The sequence below is a fragment of the Periplaneta americana genome, chromosome 5 (assembly GCF_040183065.1).
Source record: "Periplaneta americana isolate PAMFEO1 chromosome 5, P.americana_PAMFEO1_priV1, whole genome shotgun sequence".
In the NCBI taxonomy this organism is placed as follows: domain Eukaryota; kingdom Metazoa; phylum Arthropoda; class Insecta; order Blattodea; family Blattidae; genus Periplaneta; species Periplaneta americana.
Window position 1 is genome coordinate 58479842 of NC_091121.1, and position 17377 is coordinate 58497218.

General features: G+C 38.6%; 1 protein-coding gene across 1 annotated transcript in view; it reads right to left on the minus strand.

Annotated features, from left to right (window-relative positions):
• The window catches only part of hh (hedgehog signaling protein), a 154485-nt gene that overhangs the window by 9763 nt on the left and 127345 nt on the right, over window positions 1–17377 (minus strand). The window contains exon 2 of the mRNA XM_069825721.1: window positions 9749–10010. Coding sequence (XP_069681822.1) covers window positions 9749–10010 — 262 coding nt within the window. The remainder of the gene's footprint in view (window positions 1–9748; window positions 10011–17377) is intronic.

Here is a 17377-nt window from a genome sequence, read left to right on the forward strand (position 1 = left end):
TTTTCCCTCTACCCATTAAGAGCAAATGCTGGTTAACTTTCGGCGCTGGAGTCATTTCACTCCCATTATCATTTTCATGTCATTACGCAGTTGATAAAGAATCGCAAAATAAATATATCTACCAGTAAATTTTAGTTCCAATTAAAAATACTGCTAATTACAGTTCACATCCACAATGACATTCAGCATTGAAACAAATCACCACCCATTTCTTCATCATCAACACTGTCATCGCAGTAAGGCGTGTACGATGACGCTTGGTTAGAAACAAATTTCTTATATTTAAAGTCAGCAGAATTTGATCTTTGGCCGGCGCGGCGGCAGATAGGCCAATAAATGCGGCGGCTGAAAATTATATCACATTAATTCATCTACAGCCGACTCAAACCCGACATCTCTATGTCGGCGCGTTTAGACTTCTAAATGCTACTGCGGTACTATTTAATTTATAAAAGATTTCCTTTATCGAACAATCAAGGAAGTTAATAAAATTAAACTCGTATTATTTTTATATAACTGCGCCGTCTACGTGAAACCTAGTGCTCAAGATGACAAATTATGACTTGCATGGCAAGCATAGTTACAGATCGATTTTCAAAGCATTCCCCCCCCCTTAAATCCATGTTTCTTTCATATTAGTCCAGGACATATAAATGAAGAAAACTTATCTAAAAGGGACGAATTAACCATAAATTTCATTTTAATTATAGACCAACATTATAAGTTCCCAATTATTTTTTCCCCTTTAGTGAAATAGTCGTACAAAATTGCGTACGACATAGAATGCGGTCGTACTTCGTACATTGAGTCAAAATAGTCGTATGCGTACGACTACAGTCGTACTTATGGCAACCCTGTTCTGCCTGATTCCGTAGAGGCAAATGTACTGTCTATTGTTTTAAAGCTGACGACGGAACACAGAAGAGCTAATACCCTCAAACTTACGCACGTCGGCAACTAAGTGCTGTGTTTAGCTTTTCGTGATGGCGTGTCCGAGCTTATGCTACATATGACCAAAGTGTAGTAGGTATCTACATAGTGTCAGCAGAACACTATCGCACGAAGCAGATTGCCAACTATCAATGGAGACGCTTGTCATTAACAGTAGCACAGGTTTCTGAGGTAATGGAGAAAGAAGAGTCTGGCATGTTCTAAAGTCAGGTTCAGAGATATTTTACCAACATTTTAAACTTCACACCTACTTTTACAGCACCGGTGACCAAAACTCGAGCTGCAGTGATGATTACATGCGACAGACAGCCTATGAAGTAAAGAGAAGGAGGAAAGGTACTTGGCATGAAAACTATAACCAGTGGTGGTTTCTGTACTAACATCTTGATCAATCCCGCGGATAAAAATCTCAAGCTTTGCTGTATCAGTAATGTCACTGCTGTCATAAACAGCCAGTGAATAATATAAGATTTTTCTTGCTTTTTTAACCTTTCTCTTGAATACAATCAGGAATTTTCTAAATTCTTCTCTTGATACTTGGTCGAGAAATTCATAGTTTTTCAAAATTAAAAACTTCTTACGGACAACTTATTTAAGCTATTTTAATCATTACTGTTTGATCAATTTTGTTCTATTAAAAGGCTTTAGAGCACGAGATATTTCAAACCCCATTAGGTAGCTGACTTAGGCCTACATTTATTTATCTCATCTTTCTCTTCCTGGCTATGATTTAAAACATGTCAATTCCTGGCGTTTAACAGTGCGTTGGCACATAATATTGAATCGGTTTTTCTACAGTATTATTATTATTATTATTATTATTATTATTATTATTATTATTATTATTATTATTATTATTATTATTATTATTAAATGATTAAGTAATAAATAGTTACCCTCATCTAAAGATTAAGAAGATTAAAATTGAGATAAAACCTAATAATTTTATCCTTCTAGGGAGGAGATCTAAAAATATCAATTATTCATGCACTTACAGAAGAATTATAGAAACACATACTTAGTGGTCAGTAGTAGTAGTAGTAGTAGTAGTAGTAGTAGTAGTAGTAGTAGTAGTAATAGTAGTAGTAGTAGTAGTAGTAGTAATAGTAGTAGTAGTAGTAGCGGTAGTAGTAATAATAATAACAATAATAATAAATAATAATAATACATTATTCAGCGTGGTAATTAATGTTTCAATATACTCCTAATTGAACTGTTGAGCAAAGTAAACTATTACATTTTGTCCGAAAGAATAACAAAAAAGTTCTTTTCATTCTTTACGAAACCACCTCTTACTGCTTGTAGAGACAGAGTTTGCAGAGCGACATGATACCGCCACTCCTTGCCTTCAGTACGTGAATGAAACACACAGCAATGTACAGGAAACCCTCTACCCGTTTGAATGTCTGTGATTGCACGATGTAATCACGACATCCGCTTTGGTAACTGCTGTTTTACAGTAATCTAAATTTTACTATGAAAGTTTTCTACATTTAATATTTCGATAAAATCGAAAGAATAAAACACACGGTAAGAAAATAGGCTCTTGTAGCAAAATAGTAAATAAAAAATGGTGAGAAGTCACGTGTTCAAATTTAAGCCAAAAAGACTTATTCCTATGTAGAATAGAAAGAAGTCTTCTGTATTATAGGCCTGTGCTAAATGTATTAATGACAAAAAAATCCGTTATGGAATTCGCTTTTCGATGCTTCCAAAGCAGACAGCTTTATTACTTGCATTTTACTCTGAGTTAAGTATTAATTAAAGGATAAATGTGTCCTCTATATGCGCTACGGAAGCGCTTGGAGTGGCATGGAGGTAAGCGCTCCACACTTTCTTGATCTCGGCATTAGAATGAGGTAGTGTGGTCGGCACCACTATCCGACAGTCTTTTTACCGCTGGGAAAAGTCAGGTACCGGTACCCAATTTGATAGGAGGATGAATGAACCTCGGGGCCTTTTGGAAGTTGGCAATAAGAATAATTAGTTTTATAATTTTAGGAGACATTTTAATTTAATAAAATTGTAGGCCTACGTTTAAATGTAAGTAAGTGGTTTTTGAATCATTCTGATGTAATGCTTATCCTTTTTACGAAGATATCACTTCTATAAGAATATTTCAGTTGAAAGATATGGCAACTCAGTTCTAACACAATATAAGCTCTTTCTACATTTTTCTTATAGGTATCTTACGTTTATTTTAGAATTAACTGTCTCAGATCTCTATCTTGGAAGTACAATAGAACATCTCCGAGATGACACTTCCCTGCAAATGAAAGTAGAAGTAGACCTATCCAGTTCTTTGCAATCACTATTTCAACGAAATTTCACGCTCTTCATTGCACTTCAACGTAGCATTTAAATGTTAGCTAAATAGTCTAGAGCTATGTTTTTGAGTGCCATTATTCTCTAACACTGCGTACCCTTTCAGGCGTCGGATTTTCATTTATTTTTCTACTCTTTACATTAGGCAAGCTACACACTTCGGACCTTCCTGGGCGTCTGTTTACTAAGACGCAGCACCACAACTAAGACTACAAGATAAGGGACACACACCCAGTCCCTCGGTATGAAGTTACATTTATCCCTTCACCATGCCGAGAATCGAAGCCAAGCTGGTCGGGATGCGCGTATGTTAATACTAATCTGTCACGGCGGCAAAATAGTCTGAATTTATGAAGTAACATATTAACTAAATGTAATAAGTCTGCATTTAAATTGTTATCTAGAATGTCGGACTTACTTCTTAATATATATTTTATTTTAGTGGGTTATTTTACGGCGCTTTATCATCTTAGGTTATTTAGCGTCTGAGTGAGATGAAGGTGAAATGCCGGTGAAATGAGTCCGGGGTCCAGCACCGATAGTTACCCAGCATTTGCTCAAATTGGGTTGAGGGAAAACCCCGGAAAAACCTCAACCAGGTAACTTGTCCCGACCGGGAATCGAACCCTGGTCACCTGGTTTCGCGGCCAGACGCGCTAACCGTTACTCCACAGGTGTGGACTTCTTAATAGATATATGCTTGCCATGAAAATATTAGCTTGTATGTACTACAGTATTTTACATACTTGAGAAAATATCAGTGGAAGTGCCATTTGTGGCTTTGGCTATGTTAACAGTGTGCAACGTGTCCTAAATGAAGAAACATTCATTCTTCAAAGCTACATACAGTATCATAAGCTCCATCATCAGAAAAGCAAGGAAAGGGGATCCTGTTTATGGATCCGTTACAAATGGGTAGTCTCCATGACTCGACTAAACTAAATTCCACCTAAGAATTGTAATTTAATATCCATCCGTGCGCTGACAGTGGCGGAATTATACGGTTATGGTCACGTAAGGGGGATGCGCTTTTACATACTCTAGATCCTCCATAGCATACAATACATTCAATTGAAGAGTGTCATAACACTCATAACTTAACTATGTGTATATTTTGTTTGCAGTAGTAATAAGTATATTATTACGGCATATGTATGCGTCATGGTTGGTCTATGGTTAGTCCTCTTTTTAAATTGAACTCTCTGTACCAAACAACTATTTTTTTCTCTCTGTTATTTACACTCGCTTTAACGTCTTTGGTCATATCGCGAGTTAATCTTTAGGGTGAAATCCGAAGGCCTGTGTACTATTGTTGAGACTGGTTCTATTGTTGTAAACTAGATGGCGACTGTATAGTCTATGTATTACCGATTTGTTGTGAATAGTCTACGATTTCGATGATGGATGAGGCCAGTGATATTCAGGGATGTTGTGGCCCGAATTTCCTGGCATTTGCCGTACGGTTGAGGGAAAACCCTGAAAAACCTCAACCAGGAAACTCAACCCGATCGGGAATCGAACCCGGGCCCTCTGCGTAAGAGACCAGCATGCTGAGCCCTACACCGCAGAGATGGTTCAAACAACTAACTTACTATCCAACCAACTCAAAGTGATTTTTAACGACGCTGTATCAACTATTAGCTTATTTAACGTTGATAGCGGTGATAGCGAGGTGGTATTTGGCAACCCGAAGCCGAGGATTCGCCTTACGGTTGGAGAACACCTTGGAAAGAACCCACCCAGGTATTCAAGAGGGAATTGAACCCACGCCCGAGAGCAGTTCCAGATCAGCAGATAAAGCGCTACTGTCTAAGCTATGACGAATGGATAATAATCGTAACCAAGAAATTTATTTTGTATCGTAAAACTTTATTCTAGAATTTTATAAAAAATGTTCGGCAAGATTCCATGTACTAGTCTATAGACCCTACGTTATATAGGCTATAATAATTTATATTGTAGGCCTACTGAGAGTTTCTTTAATTGCATTCCTCAATCTAGTCGATTTTCTTCTTTTTTATTGTTCAAATCTTGTTGCCTAAGTCCCTATTATATTTTTATTCTTTAAAGTAGTATTTTTCTGTTTTTTTTTTTAATCTTTTATGGCCATCTGAGATGCCAGGCAGACGACTTTAATCAATGAAGTATTTCTTTCTCTAAATATTCAACAAATAAGTATGCTAAATTTATTAAACGTTTCATATTACTAATATGAAACGTGATATTACGGAGTTCAATGTAGAACTATACCGCTCATAGGAAGGTGTGTGATGTCGTTATCTTTCTTAGCTGGCATGGGTTCAGCACCTGGTAACGGATCCAACAGATAAGATCTCCTTTCCTTCACCTTTTCTGATGAGGAGCCTATATCTCTTACAAGTAGAGTGTTTCTACATGTATGACATGGTGCAGAAACAAAAAACCTTCGCACTGCCTTCTTGAAAGTGTTATTTTGAGTAGGACCTATGTTCCTTTGTTTCTCAATAGATTACTTTATACATGAACCTGAATGTAAAACCATGCAGCTTTTTATCATAGCATGAGTCAAGGTCCTAGATTATTAAACAAATTTTATTCTAATGTTATTTTAACCACTAATCCTATCCAAATTAATAAACAAATTAGAAAAATTGTATTGGCTTTATAGTTTGGGTTTAATGATATTTAACTCTTTTTAATCTGTAATTTATTCACTCTTAATTTTATTTTTGTTTATATTGGAATCCTCTCCTGAGCACGAGTCTTACTCATTCAGGAGTGGGTAGTTTATATTATACTATATTAACTTGTATTCATTTGAAATTTACTAGCAATACAATAAAAAATAATAAAAAATAAATAAACATAGGGCTATTGATATGCCTATATAGTCAGTCTTGGACATTCGTTACAAACAAAAGCGAAAGCGGTTACCATGAAAAAGAGTATGTTGTTTGATAAATGGTTATTCCACGTTTGGAATAAAATGTTTGGCCAAATTATTTCATGTTTGTTGATAATAGTTTAGCCAATTCGATATCGTGATTTTTTAAAGAAATTTATGCGGATATGGTGGTCACTGTCATAAACAATTGGATTATGGAGTTTAAAAAAGAAAGAGAGGAGATCAAAGATGAGCATCGTATCGGTAGACCTGTTTCTGTGACCACTCCGAAAAATATTAATGCCGTACATGACATGGTTTTGAAGGATCGACAAATTGGGGTCAAAAGTGTTCATCAGATACTCTGAAAATTTCATATGGATGTGTATTTGACATCGTACATCTTGATTTGAACATGAGGAAATTATCTGCTACATTAAACTCTTAACTGCTTGAACATTGATCAGGAATGACTCAGAGTTACAATTTAAAGTCGCTTTGCCACTGTTTCTAATTTTCTGATCGTACTGTAACTATGGACGAAACATGGATCCATCATAACGATCCAAAATGAAAGGAATGAAACGCTCTGGTACTTCATGCCCAAAAATATTTCGCGTTCAAAAAACAGCAAGAAAGTTCCTCGCATCAGTTTTGTTTGGGACAAAAGTGTAGACCCTATTAATAATTATGTCAGATTAGGTACTTTGAACAAAGTAAAACTTTGACTGGATCATATTTTTCTTCTTTGTTAATTAGCTTCGAGGGGGGAAAAGTGGAGAAAAGTCGTGGTAAAATTTCCAAATGAGTGCTCTTTTTGCAAAGAAAATAATGCACCCGTTCACAGGTTTCTGATTGCATTGCATAATTGACCATCCTCCATATTCGCCAGATTTATCACCCTAAGACTTACATCACTTAAAAAAACACACAGGATGTTTTCATCACATGCAGCTGGAAAAGCGATTTGAAATCCCAGATTTACAATTACTTTTAAGGTTTAGAATTGCTTTCGGCCATTATGGTAGGCCTAAGTGTATAGAGTTAAAATGTGATTACATTGTACAAATACAAATTTGTTTTGAGATACAGTAACTTATTTCATGTTAGACAGCCTGGATTAAATGTTGTCCATAAATTATGTTCTAGTTCATAAACATCTAGACTCTAGTTTATTACTGCACGAAAGTGACCAGATGAGTGAGAAATGAGAGTTGCTAAGTGGTGACAACAAAGCCCTGGACTTGCTCGCTTCGAGTGACAACCCCGGCATCACTTCCCTCTCTTTGTCTGGACACGAGCTGCACGTTCTTAATGCGATTAGCCGCGACTGTACCAGGTGCCAGATGCTATCTGCGCCATCAATCACGCCAATGGACTCGGAACACGACAGCACTCGGCGCCCGGATTCCTGCGCGCTCGGCTGGCCGTGTAGCACGGGAGTCGAAGCCGGAGCCCTTGCGTCGCTCCTGCGCGCATGCGTCTTCTCGTTTTTAAACCTCATAAAAATTTACGATTACACACACAGGACCGGTTCGAGCTCCGTCAAAATGGCCGACACCGGGTCGCCGCTCTATTAAGAAATTAGTTGCTAGTGCTTGATAGATCGTCGTGAAACAAGGCAGGCCTCGCGTCACGTCCGCGTTGTGGGCTGTGATTATAGGTGTTGGAGGGGGCTATAAAGCAGCGGTGCAGGTGTGCGGGCCAAATTGTGGGTTGGAGGCCCCGCCCGCCACGGGACCCCACAGCAACACAGACCCAAGGGACGCATTTCGTGATTTCTTGCTTTCTGCGTGCAAGTAGGCCTATTTCCTTCCTCCATTTTTCACATTTTAGCTTTCTTTTCCCTTTCATTAACCTTTCTTCCTTTTTCAATTAATTTCTTTTTTCTCTCTACCTTTCTTTCTTTTTTCTTCTTTCTTTCTTCCTTCCTTTTCTTCCTTCCTTTCGATCATCCCTTCTTTCTTTTTTATATTATTTTATTCGTCTACATTTCTTAAATTATATTCTCTCTCTCTCTCTCTCTCGCTGAGAGCCGAACGGCCAGAGTGTCATCTTTCCAGTCTGGTAACCCGGGTTCGAATCCCTATGGGTTCAGCTGAAATTTGTGGTTGACGGAGACGTGTTAGGTAGTAGGCTTTCCTGGGTAATCCTGTTTCCCCTACCGGCATTCCACCATTGCTCAATTAATCACCATAATCGTGACACTGGCGCGCTGTAGTTGTCCCATGATGCACCAAGGACAAAGCTCTATGACAGGGATTTTTAACCTATGGTTCGCGATGCAGTGGCTCTTGGGATGGTCCGTCGTAGCTTCTAGAAAATTAAGTAAATTTTTTAAAAAGTTCATTAAAGTATTAAAAATAATGGAGATAATTATTACAGTTGTCTGAACACTATTTTTAAGCTTTACTTATGAACACTGTTGTATTTCGACCTTCTAAGTATTTATTCATTAAAGTAGTTATTTAATTTAAATATAAACCTTTTCATAACTACGTTTATACGAACAATTATGAAAATACGATTATGTCTCTCTCTCTCTCTCTCTCTCTCTCTCTATATATATATATATATATATATAATTACCTATATTCATAAGAATAATATTAATGATATAATAATAATAATAATAATAATAATAATAATAATAATAATAATAATAATAATAATAATGATAATAATAATACATTTCTTATTACTAGAATAGAACTGTTTAACTTCAGAATAGACTCATGGATCGCGCAAGTTGATCGCCAACTTGATTTTGGGTCCTGGTCAAAAGAGGTTAAATCCCTGCTCTTCAGAAAAGACTCTACAAGTTCGGCGTGTTCCTCTTAGAAAAGGGGGGGGGGGCGCTGGGGTGAATGACGCAATAAATATCCCAATTGCAAAAAAAGTTTGTTTTTTTTTTTTTTTTTTTGCTCTGACATTTTTCATATTTTCATCCATTCCTGGCTTTCTCTTTTATTTATTCCATTTCCTTCTATTTTTACTTAGTTGTCCCTTTTTGCGTTTCTTTCATCCTTCATCTTTTTTTGTTCGTTATTTCTTTCTTCCTGCTTTTTTACTTTCTTTTTCTTCCTTATTCCATCGTTTCATCCCTTTTACTTCCCTCCCTTTCTCGTTTCATTTCCTTTCTTTTTATTCTATTTTTATTATTTGAATTCTTCTTTATTTTTTTCTCTTTTTTTTCATTACTTTTTCCCTTTCTTCCTTTTTGCTTTGTTTCTTCTTTCACTTTACCCTTCTTCCCATCTTGCTATCTACTCTCCTTTCTTCCACATTATTCTTCTCTTTCTCTTTACTTCCCATCTTGTTTCCTTACTTCTTTCTTCCTCGAACTCCTTTTTTATTCCTCTCTTTTTTCGGCTTGTCGCAGGCTCGGTCCCCGTTCCCACACAATGGTTGAGGTCGGGCAGCGCCGCACATAAATCTCGGCTGCTTGCGCGGCGGCGGTCGTTGATGGTGTAAAGAAGATACAGCGGGGGTGGGGGTGGAACTCGCCAAAATCATGTCCGTTCCAGGGCAGCACTCGTTTATCTGGCAGATAACATCGCAGGGGTGTCACGTTAATGGGCCCAATTACAGCAGGAATGCGCCGCTCACCCGACTTGACGGAGCAGTGGATGTGCGCTCTGGACTCGTAGTACACCCAGTCGAAGCCCGCCTCCACGGCGAGGCGCGCCAGCATGCCGTACTTGGCTCGATCCCTGTCGGAGGTGGTGACGTCGACGGCTCGGCCCTCGTAGTGCAGCGAGTCCACGGCGTGGTGCCCCTCCTCGTCCCAGCCCTCCGTCACCCGCAGCTTCACGCCGGGCCACTGGTTCATCACCGAGATGGCCAGCGTGTTCAGCTTCTCCTTGCACCTCTGTAACACAAGTTCAGGTGGGTTAGCACTTGCGCCACTCTTGCACGGACTTGCGAACTTCAATTACCTTGTAGATAATTGCAACTCCTCCCTGCGGGATTTGAACCAGCGCCCATCCAGGTGCAGAGCGCGCTGAATAGGACGAACGCTGAGGACAGAATCATACGCATTAAACAACTGCATTTGTTAGCAAAGCTTTCATCAGTTTAACATGGGCAATGGTAATGAAATAAGACAATGGAAGCTTGGCAAGAATTAACAGCTGTGATCTATGATAGCCTATACTGCTCATGTCATCAGTTTCGGTAAGGTAATGAGAAGAGTTTGATCCAGCTAGCTGAGGGCTTGCTATTCGTTTACGTGGTGAATTTTTGTTTACCTATATACCTTCTCAATGGTAACTTCTTTAAACGTAGCGTCGCAATTCTTTCTACTTTATATCGTGCATTGTACGTCAGAATTATCCAGTTTTGGCCGTTCTGCAATGACGTCACGTCTCAATCGCGATGTTGGCACCACTGCCTGCTGGATCGCATCCTAGATCATTCTTACCCAGATTGCTCGGCCTTATAAGCTTTGACGGTAACAACTTTTGTCAGAATAATTTCAAGGAAAAATTGTTCCGGGGCCGGGGTATCGATCCCGGGACCCTTCGCTTAGCGCACGAATGCTCTCCCGACTGAGCTACCCCAGGAACTATACACGACACCGTTACAATTTTTCCTTTATATCCACACAACTCAAATGGGCTGACAAGACGCCAGAACCCAACTTTGAATGCACACAAATACTGTGTGACTTAAATTGTGGCTTTCTGTTAACCCTACCTCCAGTAACGAAAATATTATATATACATATATTTTTTTTTTCCTTGAAATTATTCAAACCTGGTTTACAGGGAGCTACTACCCGAAAGCCAGATTTGCAACTTTTGTCAGGTTTACTATGCTGCCATCTAGTTATTACATAAAGAATGACGTCATAACTCCCATTTGAATTGCATTAGCGACTGTACTGCCATCGTGTTTGTTTACGGCGGACGGGTGGCGATCCTGGAGGTTGTTCTCTTCAAAGTGCTACTGATTTTAACATAGGGATGATCAATCTGTTATATATGTGATCTGGGATCGCATCCTATAGCTGCTTACACTGCCTGCTCAATCAACGCTCACGTGCGAGTAGTCGCTAGATGGCAGGTAGTGCACATCGCTATTAACGTTATCAGTAGAGACTTGAATTCCATGCAAATGCATGTTTTTATAGGAACATAGGACATAGCTGAAACTTAGTACTTAGCCATTTCATTACCTTCCGGTTTTAAATATGTGTACTTTTTCCGTGCATATTTGCATGTTTTGGCCTTTTTGGGGATAAAAACATACATAATGCATATTTTAAGCAATTTTTAGCTTAATCATGCATATAATATAATTACATTATATTCAGTTTAAATGCATGTTTTAATGATTTTGAGTGGACATCTCAGTTTCTCGATTTTATCCTCCTTATTTTAGCTTCAGGAATCAAGAGTGAAGAAAGAAAGAAAGAAAGAAAGAAAGAAAGAAAGAAAGAAAGAAAGAAAGAAAGAAAGAAAGAAAGAAAGAAAGAAGGAAAAGAAAAGAAAAGAAAAGAAAAGAAAAGAAAAGAAAAGAAAGAAATAAAGAAAGAAAGAACTAAATGCCAGAAAAATGTTTATTTAAGTTTGCACCTATAACTTCTTGCGATGTAGAGAGGTCATTCTCTGCTTACAAAAACATATTGACTGATAAGCGTAGAAACCACACAGAAACCATTTTAGAAATGTCGTTAATTGTAAACTAGTCTATGAAAAAAGTGAAGTTAAATAAGAAATTTGGAACAAACATGAAAGTGCATATTTTAATGTATTTTCCGCTTGTTCGTGCATGTTTCATAGTTTGATAGTTCATGAATGCATGCATATTTGGGGATGTTATAGTGCATGAAATTCTCGTCTCTAGTTATCAGTATAGCCTATGCGTGTATTTTAGGGATGTTAAGCAGTGTGCACTGTCACCTATACCTGGTAAGGTTTATCTTGTCTCAGTAGCAATAAAACCAAGTCCCTTCAAATGAGGGTGGAGATTATAGGAGGGTTGTAAATTTTCAGGATTCCTTTCAAAATATTGTTATTGTATAGGCTGCTGGAACTCAGTTTCTTGAAAGACAAGCTCAGTGACGGAACTACACAGTACGAAGAGAGATATTTTGTTACTTTATTTTGCGCTACAGAATGTATCAACTAGTCCCTTCCGCCACTGGATGGATGGACGGCACCGCTCCACTCCCTCATCACCATAACAACACAGACGAGGTAAGACATATCTCCTTTCTCTCTCTTTTCACAGTGAGACAAGATACATCACACAGCCTTTAGCGGCAAAATAATTTTGATTGACCAGACAGTTTACGCAGCTATAGGATGCGATCCAGCAGGTAATGGTTGGCACATAAAGACAGAAGGAGTTTATTGCGGCTAGAAACATCAGTGCGGTAATTTTGCATGAATTATGTTTCTTTCACATACGCCCTACCTTAGATCTACGATTCGGGACATTAAGTTTTATTTCGCTTTTGAAGAAAACAATTGTAGGTTTTTTTTTTTTACTCCAGTACTATAAACAGTCTTTATTGTTAGTCAAAATCGTGTACAATATGTCACATTATTGCTCCAGTACCGTAAAATAGGCCTACTACCATGCCAACTAAAAAGTCACAACTTCTATTATGACGACATAACTTGTGTCATAAAGTAAATAAATATGAGACGATTTGCTATGCAAAAATATTTAATACATCATTGCTGTCAGAGCAACCCCTTCTTCATAGATCATCAAATTACCCATCATCAAGAATTTTATGTTATTTTTATTAATTATTTTATAATGCTCTCGTACAAAAATAGCGTATGAAACACGTTTATAATGAAATACAGTTACTGTTTTTGTCAAAATTAAGAAACCAGAGAAAGAATAACATACAGTAATAGGTCCCTAAACTAGTTTCATATATTAGTCTCTATTATCACCCCGATCTGAATCCGTGATGTTTGAGACCAGAAGTGAGTACTATAACAAACAGTATCAACGAAGACAACATTGTGGTTATTAGCCCTATCCTGATGGGGGGAGTGAACTCATAGCGCTACATAGCCTACGTGAACTATTATGATAAAATCCGGTTAGGCGCATTCTCACCCTCACCAGTCGACTGTGTAAGGTTCTCTGCTTATTCAGGTTCATGCAGGCATATCCGCAAGTCTCCAGGCTAGCCCACTTCGCACGTCATCAACCAGTGATCAGAGAAATGGTTATGTAGATGAGTATGAAATGGAGACCGGTCGCAAAAGTGTTAATATCTAGAAATGGGTAACGGAGAACCCGAGAAAACCCCAATTGGATTTTTCAAATAAAAAGCAATAGCTACACATCTTACTATGATGCATAGGTATATTTATACAGTATCTAAGCTGCACTCAAATCCACCAATAACAAGTTACTGCTTTAACACAATGGCTGTGAGTAATGTAATGGATATGCGGGTGTTAACTCGCAAGCCTATCACATCTGTGTGGGATGGGTCAGATTTTTTGTATTCGGCATATATTGGAGAAAAAATGGGAGTAGGCCTATAAGGGTACAGTACATCAGTTATTCATAGATTTCAAAAAGGCATATGACTCGGTTAAGAGAGAAGAATTACATGATATACTTATTGAATTTGGTATTCCCAAGAAACTAGTTCGATTAATTAAAATGTGTCTCAGTGAAACGTACAGCAGAGTCCGTATAGGCCAGTTTCTATCTGATGTTTTTTCCAATTCACTGCGGGCTAAAGCAAGGAGATGCACTATCACCTTTACTTTTTAATTTTGCTCTAGAATATGCCATTAAGAAAGTTCAGGATAACAGACAGGGTTTGGAATTGAACGGGTTACATCAGCTTCTTATCTATGCGGATGACTTGAATATGTTAAGAGAAAATCCACAAACGATTAGGGAAAACACGGATATTGTACTTGAAGCAAGTAAAGCTATAGGTTTGAAAGTAAATTCCGAAAAGACAAAGTATATGATTATGTCGCGTGACGAGAATATTGTACGAAATGGAAACATAAAAATTGGAGATTTATACTTCGAAGAGGTGGAAAAATTCAAATATCTTGGAGCAACGGTAACAAATATAAATGACACTCGGGAGGAAATTAAACGCACAATAAATATGGGAAATGTGTGTTATTAGGCCTATTCGGTTGAGCAGCGTTTGTCATTTACTCTGCTATCAAAAAATCTGAAAGTTAGAATTTATAAAACGGTTATATTACCGGTTGCTCTGTATGGTTGTGAAACTTGGACTCTCAATTTGAGAGAAGAACAGAGATTAAGGGTGTTTGAGAATAAAGTTCTTAGGAAAATATTTGAGGCTAAGAAGGATGAAGTTATAGGAGAATGGAGAAAGTTACACAACGCAGAACTACACGCATTGTATTCTTCACCTGACATAATTAGGAACATTAAATCCAGACATTTGAGGTGGCCAGGGCATGTAGCACGTATGGGCGAATCCAGAAATGCATATAGAGTTTTAGTTGGGAGACCGGAGGGAAATAGACCTTTCGGGAGGCCGCGACGTAGATGGGAGGATAATATTAAAGTGGATTTGAGGGAGGTGGGATATGATGATAGAAATTGAATTAATCTTGCACAGGATAGGCACCGATGACGGGCTTATGTGAAGGCGACAATGAACCTTCGGGTTCCTTAAAAGCCATAAGTAAGTAAGTAAGATGGCAACGAGCGAGCTGACCAACTTGCCAAAACTGCAGCAATCACCGACTTTGAATAGAACTACAAGAAATAATGTTCATTCTCATATTATATCAAGAAGGTTAGCAAAATCAGAACTACAGAAATGTAAAAATGACAATGGATCAACAGCACAACTGGCGCGTTAACCAAGCGGTTCTAGTTTAATACAGTTCAGGACCGACTCAAGTGCAGAAGCTTATCGACCAACTATGCTCTTACCCAGTTTCTGTCAGGACATGGTAAATGCGGCAACTACTTTTGGACACTTAATATCAATGTCACCAGTGGAAGTGTATGCTTGTGTGAAGAAAGTGATTCATCAGTAGGACATCTTTTGTTTGACTCTCGGTTTTGACACTTAAAAGATTTAATTTGACTGCACATCTCAACGGGGTGAACAGTTGCAGAAATAACTCTAGAACCCCCCTCAGTGACATTTTACTTCACAAGAGAGTTTGTTACGTTCATTAACTTAATATTCACAAATCTTCAAACTCTGAACTGAATTCACCATTCTATTTAACGTCCTCCATTCATTCCTTAAGCCTAGCCTATATGTGCTAAATAATCTGGTATTTGGTTAAATCACGATATGGTCAAGTTTAAATGTATAATTTATGTAGGCCTACATCTTCGTCTAAATAAGTGTTAAGTCACAATAGTTAATGGTATAACGTAGGCCTACATAGTTATTTTTGGAATGTTTCCAACTATAACCCTAATATATTTTGTACAATAGGGTTTTCCTTAACAAATGGTGATTCAATAATATTTTTACGTAGAACTACGTGTGGTTGGTGCGAGAAATAAAACAAGGAGAAGCAAGAATAACGGAAATGCAAAAACGAGAGGAATATAAGGAGAATAATGGGAAACGAAGGAGATACAAGGGTAAGACAAGGGGAACAAGGGGAATACAAGGAGAACAAGAGAGGAGATTGCATTTTTATGTGACGATCAATTTCATAGATACACCTCATTTATGCCTAGTGAGAAGAAACACGTAGTTCTACATGAAAACCCCACGTCTTATCGGGACTCGATCCCTGGACCGCCTGTGTGACATGCTAATGATCTAGACAACATAGCCACAGCAAAGTTAACTGTAAACCTATTTAGGGGAGAGTTGGGCAGTATCGGACATCGGGTAATATCGGACAGTGATGTTTCTTTCATCTACCACCAGATGATAGTACCTAAGTGACATGGTTACGTTTCTGTATGCAACATCTGAACACTGCTAATACCATCTGGTGGTAGATGAAAGAAACATCACTGTACTACCATCTGGTGGCAGATGAAAGAAACATCACTCTCTAATATTACCCGAAGTCCGATACTACCCAACTCTCCCCTACTGCTACGTCTGCGATATCTTTTGTCGTCATTATTATCATCATCATCATCATCATCATCATCATCATCATCCGAGCTCATTTATTTCTTACTCTTGTGGTGATGATCAACTATAAACAGAAATCAGTAATATTCAGGACTCCCTAGCAATGTGGTCAGCATGACTCAAGGCAAGCGCTTCAGATAACACAGGACACACGGAAACCATCTTAACAGAAATCGAACCCTGAGTCGCTGCAGATGGTCATGTCTTTTTCTTGTAATATTATTTTTGTAAGCATCTGTATTAACTACGAAGTAGCAGTTCTGTTTCTTCCGCTCTAAGCCGGATGGAATGAAAGCATTCGGTTTACAGAACGGAGTCGTACAAGTGTTTGAGAGCTTCTAAAATAGTAAACTGAGATCTGTACACAGTACGTCAACACTCCGGCTTCCGAAATTAAACGTTCCTTAGTCACGTGACTTACAAACGCCGATGTGCCACTGTTGCAGCGATGTTGTGGCCGGAGATGACAGGGCCATGTTAACACGACACTCGCGTGCTGTCGTGGTACGCGCTCCCAGGTTGCGTACACAATAAAGAGGAAGAAAGATTAGACGCCCGACTGAAAACTTTCCAAATATTTTGGCCTTTGTGACCGCTGATGGTGGGTTATTGTTTGACAGTGCAGGGCCCCCCGCGGCGCGGTGGCCACAGTTGATGGGCCCCCCTTGTCACCTCTCTCGTGCCCCCATCTGCCGGCCGACATTACCACCACATTTTATAGTTATTGGCTTGAGCTTGGGTACACTCCCGCCTCGCTGTAATGGACCAGTGGAGGCAATTCGTAAGTGAAACCGAAATACTCTGAAAAACCCTATTATAGCATGTACCGGACATCGAACCCTTATGAAAAGACGTCATGTGATATTCGCATTGTTATTGGTTTGAGCCGGGTACACTCGCAATGGACACTGGAGTCAGTTCATAGCTGAAACTGACCTACTCTATAAAAATCTGTCCCACAAAATAATATATAGACCTACAGCATGCAAATGCGCCGATTTCTGGAGAGAGGGGGCAGAGAATTTTCTGCCATTCTCTACCCCCTCTACTTATAAAGTCTGAAGCTTCGCTCCCCTATAAAATTAGTGTCCTAATAGAGGGGCTTTGCCCCTCCAAATAATTCTAAAAGAGATTCATCA